Genomic DNA, 12439 nt, shown 5'->3' on the forward strand with positions numbered 1-12439 from the left:
CTGCAGTATCATTCTGGGTGATGGTAGGATGCTGCTCAGGGCTAGGGTCATACCCACTTAGGCTACATAATCTGAGAGCTCCTCCATGTCTCTTTTTAGGTAGTTCAGGGAGGTATGTCTTAGGTCATTCACACCCACATGTACAATGACAGAGTCATATTTGTACTGGTGAACTTGGGTATCCTGAGGCAATGTAGCAACTGCCTCATGTACACTGACAACCCACTCATCATACCTCCCAACACTCAGACTTGTGAGAGATGCACTTATATATCCAAAATGGAAGCCACACACTCTCCTGCCAAGACCGGAATAGCTGGTGAAGAGGAGAAGGTCAACACTTGCACCACACCACATGGAACACATAGCCCTCCAGAACACACACCAGCACTGTCTTCACATAAAAGCACAAACCACACACCCACCTTCACTGAGGCTCTCAATAAAAATCCATCCAAACAGCAGAGACCTCCAAGGCAGAAATGCACAAGACCACAACACAACACTAATCACGAGACACATAACTCTCCTAAACAGTGTGTCACTCAACCAAAGCCCCTAAGGCAAAACAGCATGCCCAACACACTATTCATAGGTGACTTGATAGTGAGGCACACTGATGTCCCACACACTAGGTTAAATAAGGACAAAATAACAGTCAGCTGCCTGTCAGGTGCCAGGATCCGCCATATAACGCATACACTCAGGATTCACAGTTGCATTTTAAGAAAGCTAGTCCAACCTAAATAATGATGAAAGCTAAACAAGAGAATTATTTTAGTACTATAAAGCAGAAGAATATACAATTAACTAAATATTAAGAAAAATAACAAACAAGCAATATTAAACAAATTTTAAAAAGAGTATAATAGCAGTAACTCAATGCTGGGTGTGAGTAATGTTTGGTTTACTCACATCCAGCCAAATGTTATCGATAAATAAAGATATGTAAAGTAAGGCTCTCTTGAAGATGACATTCATGCTACTACAACATTTCACATGCTGATACAAACGGCTTCAGTTTAGAATATCTCTCCCACACATTATTTCTTTTAAAGTTTCCAAAGAGATAGACGCAGTATCTATTTTGAAATTGCCTCATTTATTACAAGATATTTTAAGTGTTAAGTGTTCACAAACAGTAAAAACCACACACTTTATGTTAATTCCTTACCTTCAGAACTTCAGAACAACAGCTATTTCTCAAAATCCTGTTAAAAATAAGGTATGCCGAAAAAAAGACATGAATTGAAGAACAAAAAATGTGTGGGTGAGAGAGAGGTACATAAGTTTATTTATCTAAAATGTATGACAGATGACTGAAACAGCTTTTCTTCTGATGCAGAGTGGGTACAAATAGTGAGGAATTCAAGATGGCATGGGTTAGCCACCTCTGTTTTTAGGAGCCCTAAGTTAGCGTTGGAGAAGTTTTTCATGGTGGTTACCTTTGTGGGGGTGGGTGGGGTGGGAGGGATGTGGATTTCCAAGGTGATTAGTTTGTGGTCGGATCTAACCAGACAGTAGTTGACGTTTGGTGTAGAGCAATGGTTGCCCATGTTAGTAATGACCAGGTCAAGGATCTTGCTACCTCTAGTGGACGTAAGAACGAGCTGGTCCAGGGCACTGGAATTAATAAATTACAGAACACGTTGGGCAAGTGTATTGGTACATGAATAGTTTTTCCAGTTAATGGAGGGGTAGTTGAAGTCACCCATTATGAGAGTGTTAGGTTGGACCCTAATATACTCCTGGGTGCATAAGAACGTGGAGTGTGAGTCTTGGGACATGGTTGGGAACCTATAGCAGGCTATGACCTGAATCGCTGTCTTACCCAATGTTAGCTGCACCTGAAGTATCTCAGATACATTATGTTGGGCTACTAGTCTGGAGGTATGCGCATCATTTATGAATATGGAGACACCACTGCCTTTGGAGCTTCAGTTCAAGTTCTGGGGCCAAAAGGTGTGGAATGAGTTATAGCCTGGTAGTGCAGGGGTGCTTTTTGCTGCCTTGAACCAGGTCTCTGTTACAGCACAAATGTCAATGTTCTCCATTTTAAGGAGTGCTTTGACCGAGTGCATTTTGAGATTTAGACTTCTAGCATTGAGCAGCATGACCCTCAGATTGCATTTGTTTGTAGCGATTACAGTGGTAATTTGGTCTTTGGAACACTGCCTAAAAAGGGCACTATAGGGGTGGCAAGAGCCTTAGCCAGTATTCGGAAGCCCAGGGGTGACAGATGCAGGCCATCTCTGGCAAAGCATCGAGGTCTGTCAGTCATGTCATCCCAGGCAGACAGATACTGGATCCCCTTAGAATGACAGCAGAAACTTAGCCAAATGTTGAACTCAATCATTTTCTGCTTGTACTGTGGTATCATTTTGGGTGATGGTAGGATGCTGCTCAGGGCTAGGGTCATACCCACCTGGACTACATAATCCGAGCGCTCTTCCATGTCTCTTTTCATGTAGTTCAGGGAGGTATGCCTTAGGTCATTCCCACCCACATGTACAATGACAGAGTCATATTTGTACTGGTGAACTTGGACATCTTGAGGCAATGTAGCAACTGCCTCATGTACAATGACAGCCCTCTCCTCTTACCTCCCAACACACAGAGTTACAAGAGATGCACTTATATATCCAAATTGGAAGCCATGCACTCTCCAGCCAAGACGGGAACAGCTGGTTAAGAGGAGAAGATCAACACTTGCACCACACCACATGGAACACATAGCTCTCTAGAATACACACCAGCACTGTCTTCACATTAAAGCACAAACCACACACCCACCTTCACTGAGGCTCTCAATAAAAATCTACCCAAACATTAGAGACCTCCAAGGCAGAAAAGCACTCGACCACAACACAACACTAATCACGAGACACATAACTCTCCTAAACAATGTGCCACTCAACCAAAGCCCCTAAGGCAAAACAGCATGCCCAACACACTATTCATAGGTGACTCGATAGTGAGGCACACTGATGTCCCACACACTAGGTTAAATAAGGACAAAATAACAGTCAGCTGCCTGTCAGGTGCCGGGATCCGCCATATAACACATACACTCAGGATTCACAGTTGCATTTTAAGAAAGCAAGTCCAACCTAAATAATGATAAAAGCTAAACAAGAGAATTATTTTAGTACTATAAAGCAGAAGAATATACAATTAACTAAATATTAAGAAAAATAACAAACAAGCAATACTAAACAACATTTTAAAAAGAGTATAATAGCAATAACTCGATGCTTGGTATGAGTAATGCTTGATTTACTCACATCCAGCCAAAAGTTATCGATAAATAAAGATATGTGAAGTAAGACTCTCTTGAAGATGACATTCATGCTACTACAGCATTTCACATGCTGACATAAACAGCTTCAGATTAGAATATATCTCCCACACATTATTTCTTTTAAAGTTTCCAAAGAGATACACACAACATCTATTTTGAAATTGCCTCATTTATTAGGAGATATTTTGTGTTAAGTGCTCGCAAACAGTAAAATCACACACTTTATGTTAATTGCTTACCTTTAGAACTTCAGAACAACAGCTATTTCTCAAAATCCTGTTACAAATAAGGTATGCCGAAAAAAAAAGGCATGAATTGAAGACCAAAAATATGTGGGTGAGAGAGAGGTACACAAGAGTATTTATCTAAAATGTATGACAGATGACTGAAACAGCTTTTCTTCTGATGCAGAGTTGGTACAAATAGTGAGGAATTCAAGACGGTATGGGATAAATGCAAGACATGTATCCATATATCAAAAATATAGCAGACTTATTGCACCAGATTGTATTTACCAGGTATGTAAATCTATATTTCTGTGTTAATTTAGCATTTCATAATTTTGTTGTGTGGCATAAATCTTCAGTGAGCTTAAAAAAAGATTAATGAGCTTTGGTCACAGCAACATATAAAATTGCACTGGAACAGACTGGTAAAGTACCCAGATCAAGTTAAATTCTACAGACACACACATGCTCATGCACCCCCCCAACACACACACACTCTGACACACACACACACACACACACACACACACACACACACACACACACACACGCAAACAGTTTACATTAGTACTCACCAAGTGTTGCTGCCTTCAGGGGTTGGAACGTCTCACCCATGCCTGAGGCACATGCTATCACATCTGCTTCGTGGGCAGCAGTGACTACCAATGGGTACTGCATGTTTATTACCTTTTTATCCTTTTTATCTAAAAAGATAATATAGAAAAAAAATGTATTCATACGTCCAAACTGCAACATAATTCCAAATGTCAACATCAGTCTACAACTTCACTCGATTTAAGGCATCATTTCTACTGAACTTGTCACTTTAAGTGGATGACCCATGCCATTTACTGAATGAAAATATGAATAATTTCCCCACTATCTTGAAAGGTGACACACAGTTAGTGCAGTAATAACAGCAACAACATTAAGCATTACAGGCCAAAGCTTTAACACACTGTAATTTTTAACACACTGTAATTGGTATTTTTAGCAACACTACTCCAAACTACTATAATTCATTATTGTGGAGGTTTGTTTATTTATGTTTCATAACCAAACATTTATGCCTAGGCATAGCATGTTCACAGAGTCATACTAAGCTATTAGTCTGAAGACTATTACAAGCCCTGCCAATAACCAGAGGTCAGATTAAAATACTGTACATTGTATCTGTGAATTAAAGGGTTAAAGACTATAATTATTACACCAACCCCCTCACATGATGCACTTTCACTGGTGGTCTGGGAAGAAAAGCTCCACTAAGAACAATCACAATATAAATGGCAAATGCAACAACATTTTTTATTATTTTATTTTTTGTTAACCAGATAACTCTGTTTAATTTCTGAGAGAACCCATGAACACTATCTATTTAAGTAACTTGCTTAGAGACAAACAGTAAGAAAATGAAGAATGACAAATGCAAGTCCAGGACTATGCAATAAAGCTTAACAGATAGTGATAATAAAAATAAAACAAATTAAGAAAATTTGATAGAAAGTATCTCTGAAATAATACTGTTACTAACTCAAAGATATCAAGATACCATCAAGAGGTATACATTGCTTTCAGTGCATTTATTCTACAGAGGTGCAATGATATGTTCGATAAGACATGCTGCGATAATAAGTTATAAGGATTAATTTAACAGCTTACGACTAGAAGGCTAAGAAACATCATACATATTTAGATAAATGCAATAAAAGTGTAGAACTAAAAAAATGGTCAGGTAATTCTGTGATGGCCAGGAGATATAAAAACGTTGAATCAGAAGATAACGGTTACACTGACGCCTTCGGTACAGGATATGGGTTAAGAGTGGTATTAAGTTGATGGTAAAGACATGCAAAGTAAGCAGTAAAAAGTGATCGTAGTTTAAGTAACTGTATTGGTATAGCTGCGGTGTTCTGTGATGCAGAGATGATTGAAATTTCCCTCTCTGAGAGCACAGTAAGTGTGGTTTGCCAAACTGCTGCAAGGTGGCTGTTTCATTTTTTTCTGATATACATATGAGAAAAAGGGGCTCACCATAGTGATTACATAAGAATAAGGTTTGAAAGAGGATTGAATGTGTTAATTGGATGCTGCAAATGGAAATGTACTATCTAGTAAGTTTTCTAATACCAGGACAATTGTCAGGAGAGTAAAGGAATGTCTGAGCAACTTTCAGGTATATCAGAACTGTCTAGTGCTTGAGATCAGGCCAATGCAAGGACCTGTTGCAATGAGTCTCAGAGGAGTGGTTAGGAGTAAATTTAAGAATTCTGTCATAGCTTTGTTCAAGCTTAGAGAGTTAACTAAATATAGATTTGTAAAAATGCTGAAAACCCATATCAGGCTAAACAGTACACAAGTCTAAGCTGTTCTAGGGATTATATAAATCTAAGCTGTTCTAGGGAGTATACCAGTCTAAACTGTTCTAGGGAGTTCATAGGTCTAAACTCTTCTAGGGAGTACATAGGTCTAAGCTGTTCTAGGGAGTACATATATCTAAACTGTTCCAGGGAGTACATATGTCTAAACTGTTCTAGGAGGACACAGGTCTAAACTGTTCTAGGAGGACACAGGTCTAAACTGTTCTAGGGGGTACATAGGTCTAAGCTGTTAAGATATTTGTGTCAGTTATCAGTTCTTTTATTCTGTACAAAATCCTAGTCTTTAACAGATTTGAAGAGCATTGGTTTTAATGTGGTGATTACACTTTAAATATTTAGGGTAACTAATTCCTTGTAGTCTTACTGAACTGACTACTTCTGCATGGAACTTGTCTTGGGATAATACCTGAAAATGTGAGTTGACTACTCATTTGTTTTATTAAATGGATAGACTCTTATTTATGATTACAGAAATCTAAAGTTACAGGAATCCAGTGTCTCACTGATGGCAACGACTGGCAAGTTTCATGCAGTTGCTGTGGTACAGAGCTAATCAGAAAGAATAAATTCAACACACAAAAGACTTTTTCACCAGTAGTGGAATATCTACATCAGAAGATTACTTGGGGATGATAAAGTACAGATATGATGCATAAACAAAAATAAATAATCAAATTAATAGAAACAGAAAAGGATTAAATACAGCAAATAGTCAATTGAAAACAATTTCTGCAGTTAATAAAAATTTCAGGAAGAGCTAATCACAAGAAAGGACTACAAAAAAGAGTTAGCAAATATTTTAATTCTCAAAAGTAGGTATACACTCTTTTGAGACTACTGTTCTACAGTTTTGGTATGGTATCCTCCATATCTTCAGTGGCAAGAAGTTTTAGCAAATAATTTTCTGGCGTGACCTTGTGAATGAGCTACATCCTAACAACTACTAATTTTGGCTTAGGAGCCACTATTTGCACAGTTACACAAACAGACTTAGTTGTGCAGTTACTACTGAGATTAAAAAGACCACAGACATAAGACCAAACTATTTCTTAGGCTATTCCATTAATCCTGTTAAAGGAGAACTCTACACAAATTACAAGTTTTTCTTCCCAAAGGTAATTTTTCTTCCCTGTAATTCAACACTGAATGTGCCACACATTGAAAAAATATGCCTTAATAATTATTCCATTTGTTTTGTGTTTGAATATGTTCCTGTTTACTTTTTCTGAAATCTCACGTTCTTTCCCATGTTTGGCTATCCTCTGTTACATCACAAACACAAAGGCTAAGAGATTTACCATAAGGTTAGCTCTAGCTTCAGAGCCATTAAAAATAATGGATGTCAAACATGGCTATTTAACTAAGCCTTATCAGTCACAGATTACTAGTAGCCACACCTCAGATAAATAGTTTAGCCTGGAGTTAGCATTTTGAGCCCGAACAAAAGTTAAGTCTTTAGTCTTAGTTTTCAGTTATAAACAAAAAAGAAAACTCAACTCACACTTTAGCAAATTAGTAGTGTTTTCTTCTAAAGGACAACAATAGGATTCTGCTACTAAATGCTCAATTTATCTGTCCTTTCTGTCCCTATTTACAGTCCCTGCTATGAATAAACAACAACACAGCATTTAAAATATTTTAAATTGACTGTTTCTCTCCACTAGAACAGTACCTTACTGTACTGTGATGGTTTCACTTTCAAAAAACTTTTATTCTGCCCTGGAAAAGCTTGCTGTAGTCTCCAGTACACTGATGTCATCAAGGCCAATGAATACAGGTAGTTTTCTCACCAATTCCCTTCCCAAACTGACAGCACCACGAACGTCCTAAAACTCCACCCATGCTTTGATGTCACAGCTCCCTGGTCCTTCCTGTACCCATACAGAAAGTAAAGGCAAGAACAAGGAAATAGTACATGATACAAGTCTCCTGCTGTGAGCTGTCAATCACAAGAAGTAACAGCTCAAATTATCCTTAGCACTTTGATAGGTAGGGAAGTTAGGTGTAAAGGGGAATGGGAGATGAGTCAATGTAGAACAATTCAGGCTTCACAAAAGACTGCAATTTAACCATTCTAAAAAGAAGCAGCAGAAAAAAGCACTTTGAAAGTTTGTTCTGCAGCATTTTCACTGTTTGTGTTTTAACCAGTCATTGAATGGCGTGAAATGTTATTTAAAACTGACTGAAAGACAGCAGTGTATGCATATCAAATCAACGCAGTCACAGGAGCTTTAGGAAGAAAGAAGCCTCCGTGATGTAATTTTGTACAGACGAGCACTGTATTGTGAGATACCTAAAGGTATAAGACAAAAACAGCAAAACAAACCTTTAAAAAGAAAACCACGAAGGAAGCTGAGTGCAGAAGTAATAAATGTTCCAATAAGCAGGCGATAGCTTTTAAAAACAATGGTGTTAGCACTTTATTAACCAAGAACTTTCGGAAGGTTCACTAACCCTCCTTCCTCAGACAAAACAGTTAGACTCAATGAAAGGTTGAGGTTAAATACTAGTAACCCTATACTAGTTTGTATACATACATTGGAATTATTAGAAGGTTTATTCTATTGAGGTATATTTTATAAAAGAATGGTAGGATTTTACATATATTTGTAAACTGACAAAAGATGTCCTTCTGTTTAACCAAGACGAAAAAGTTGGTTTGGTTGTTCATATGAATGTTTTTATATGAATGTCTTTTGTTAATTAAAATTTGTTAATTAGGGAGGGGTTACTAGTATTTAACCTCAACCTTTCATTGAGTCTAACTGTTTTGTCTGAGGAAGGAGGGTTAGTGAACCTTCCGAAAGTTCTTGGTTAATAAAGTGCTAACACCATTGTTTTTAAAAGCTATCGCCTGCTTATTGGAACATTTATTACTTCTGCACTCAGCTTCCTTCATGGTTTTCTTTTTAAAGATACCTAAAGGTAGACTAAACAATCAGGATCACTTCAAAATGCTAGACCCCATATGGTCAGACTCAGAAATTACATATAAAAATATTTAAAAACCTGTAAATAGTCCCAGAGTAGTATTAAAATGTAAGAAATACCAAACCATGATGAAATAAACATGTTTTTTGAGTCTGTGAGTGCGGTTTTCCATTAATCAAATTCTAAGAGTGCTAAAAACAAGGAAAACTATTTTCAAAGTTCTCTGTCAATTTTTTGTTAGTATTTTTATTTGCGTTTTTTTTTCTGCTCGGCATTTTATGTAGAAGTACATGTTATATTTTTGTGCTGTTTGTTACCTCACTCATGCCTGCAGCACTACTTGTGTAATTCATCAGTTGGCGCCTTTAGTGCCACTGTCATAAACCAATTTCTAGACTCCACACCTACAACACCACAGAGCTCTCATACATTTAAGCTCATGTTAAACAGCCTGTAAAGGCTTTACACATGCACAAATGCAGTCATTGTATTCTGCATTTGTGCAGGTGTAAAGTTTAAAAAAAACAAGGTTATCATAAAAAATAAATGAAAACTGTTATTTTCTTGAGGAGTCCAGCTGTGTACTAAAAATCGTGATCAAAACAGTCATTTCTTGTTATGGTATATATTCATTTTGATCCCTGAGCTGTCTTGTCATATCTGTTGACTTTAATGTACTATATTTTTTATAGACATCATACTTAAAATTTTACTGCCAGTTCCTTTTATCAATAATATTCATAGCTACCCTGTAGAAAATGCTCAGATAACTTTACATATATATATCTAACAACACGATTGGTTTCTGCAATGTAACATCCGATGTCATGATGCAAAACCCAATCGAGATGTTAGATGTCTGTCATTTGGATAAAAATTCCTCTTCCTATCCTTTTTATGAAGATTTAATTTCTCTTACCTCTGTCAATAAAAGTTGGGCTGCTTCCTACCCCTCTTTCTCATTCTTGTTATTCTTGGATACAGAGAGGTGTTGCAGCAGTTCATTCTTACTTCACCAAAGCTGAGGTAGGAATAGTTGTTTTTGTGTGGGAAGGATACATAATTTTTCAGTAAGTACCTTTGCATGCATAGTGCTGTCTGTATTTCTACTTTTGGCTGTTTTGTCAGATTTGGCATTCTTTTTTTATATGTTGGTATTCTGAATATGTAATTTCTTCCAAATTTCATTATAATTTTTGAAAATGTGCTGGCCAGTATAATTAGATGAAGCTGTCTGACTACAGAAAGTCCCTTCTTTCAGTTAAACAGAAAGCTGGCATATTCAAGCAAGTTTGTACTTGAGAACTGAAGCACTAGTATAGAGCACATATTTTTTATTGCGTTACTTTCAACATGGGGTTCAGGGGCAAAATGTACCTGTACCTGCACAAAAACCTCATTGTCCAATGACCCTTCAGTTTGCCTTTTTTATTTTGTTTGCAATCAGAGCCTTGTGTGCTTCTGTTATCCAAACTCCAATGTTTAATGGTTGTGTAATGGTCATATTATATTAATATAATATATTATATTAATGGTTATATTATGAAATTTCAATGGCAATGCATCAGAAGTGATTATCTGTGTCTAGTAAAGTAGATACATGAGACAGATGACACTTTCAATAAAAAATATTAACTTTAAAGGAGTCACTCAAGGATACCTTTTTATAATGATCATGAATGCCAGAGAGTTTTGGCCCTTTACCTAAGGCAGCAAATGGTTCAAATGATTATTGCAGGGCTGTAATCTGCAGCAGGGAATAATTTAATTAGAGAACTAATAGAAACTGTGATAAGAAAAAAAATAAACAACTGTAAAATGAAGGCTGCTCAGATGTTTTAATGTGCCCAGCAACTTTTGTAGGAGAGGCAGACGAGAAAAAAAGTTTTATTTTACTTTTATTTATTTATTTTTTGACAATATTAGTCTTACTAGTAGCATAGCCACCTATCCAGTATTTTTCCAGACTACCCAGAAATCAGATTATTAGTCCAACAGTCCCCAAAGTACTGTATAAACTCTTGTATCCGTTTATCTCTGCAAATGGAATGCCAGAGTTTGTAAAAACACAGTCTCGGGTGACCTTTTTAATTGAGAAGCATTGCCAACGCAATGCTGGGACTTCCCAGAAAAGGGAGAAAACAAAATAAGGCATCCTACCTCTTAATTACACGTGTGATGATGTCATAAAATGGGCAGGAAAGTGTGTGGGGTGTGTGGGGTAATGGCCAGAGACAAGAGGGGTTGTGAGTAGTGCAAGGGGTGTGTTTTGGGTCTGGTTTTCACCACATACAAAGGTGGCAACCATACCCACTAGGCCAGTCTCCTCTTTTCGGCGAAGGCCCAAGGTGATATTCACACTGACTAGGTGAAATTTGTCCAGGGCATCAGGAAACTTATCCTATTCTTTTTTCAATCCAGTATAAACAATGGAGAATTTTTGAAGTTTACCTATAGTTATAAGTTATACATAATTCAGAATACATGAGGTGCAAATGCCATAAAGATAATCCAAACTTTTTGATGACCATTGCGTAAGATAACCAAGGGGTAGACAAAACCTCTCTGATAGTTCCGAATAAGTGCAGGGAAAATTTGGTAGGAGATAAAAGGATAAGCTTTGGGTAAACCTCTGGAGAACAATGATATCTATAGGGAGATTTGGAAACTTACTAGAAACAAACTGATTTCCTATGTGGTGAATATATACTCATATTATTTCATGACTGAAATACAATGTTATAGTGGTACTGTCAAGGAAGGAAAATATTTGTTGTTACGTTCTTCCTATAAGCCAGTATCAGGCCTTAATCACAAGTTATGTGGAGTTGCTTGTAAAAAATGAATGTTGGAAGGAAACGTTTGACAGTATTTTAAAAATTAATTCATAAATCACTGCAGCAGAAGCCTCAGCTGTATGAGTTATCTGGGATATAACAGCTGGCCAGTCTTTCAAAGCCTTGGGCTCCTGCTACAAGCCTCAGCTGTATGAGTTATCAGGGATATAACAGCTGGCCAGTCTTTCAAAGCCTTGGGCTCCTGCTACAAGCCTCAGCTGTATGAGTTATCTGGGATATAACAGCTGGCCAGTCTTTCAAAGCCTTGGGCTCCTGCTACAAGCCTCAGCTGTATGAGTTATCTGGGCTATAACAGCTGGCCAGTCTTTCAAAGCCTTGGGCTCCTGCTACAAGCCTCAGCTGTATGAGTTATCTGGGATATAACAGCTGGCCAGCCTTTCAAAGCCTTGGGCTCCTGCTACAAGCCTCAGCTGTATGAGTTATCTGGGATATAACAGCTGGCCAGCCTTTCAAAGCCTTGGGCTCCTGCTACAAGCCTCAGCTGTATGAGTTATCTGGGATATAACAGCTGGCCAGTCTTTCAAAGCCTTGAGCTCCTGCTACATGTGCCCAGGCCGCAAGCTGCATGAGCTATTGAGTGGAGAAGACTAGCAGACTGGTCTGCAAAAGCTTCGGTATTTCCTTGCTGCCTGTAGAGAACACTCCTCCTGCTGACTTAAACAGATCCACAGTATATTAGATTCTGTGAAATATGTGCTGATTTATGTGAAAAACTATTTTTGTTGAACTTTTGAGTGTTTTAGG

At 37.7% G+C, this 12439-nt stretch overlaps 1 protein-coding gene across 1 annotated transcript in view; it reads right to left on the reverse strand.

Moving 5' to 3' along the window:
* The window catches only part of SH2D2A (SH2 domain containing 2A), a 714173-nt gene that overhangs the window by 658687 nt on the left and 43047 nt on the right, over positions 1 to 12439 (reverse strand). The window contains exon 2 of the mRNA XM_044079800.1: positions 4104 to 4232. Within this exon, the coding sequence (XP_043935735.1) occupies positions 4104 to 4232 (129 nt within the window). The remainder of the gene's footprint in view (positions 1 to 4103; positions 4233 to 12439) is intronic.

The sequence above is a fragment of the Protopterus annectens genome, chromosome 8.part0 (genome assembly GCF_019279795.1).
Source record: "Protopterus annectens isolate FY-2018-M chromosome 8.part0, PAN1.0, whole genome shotgun sequence".
Classification (NCBI taxonomy): domain Eukaryota; kingdom Metazoa; phylum Chordata; order Ceratodontiformes; family Protopteridae; genus Protopterus; species Protopterus annectens.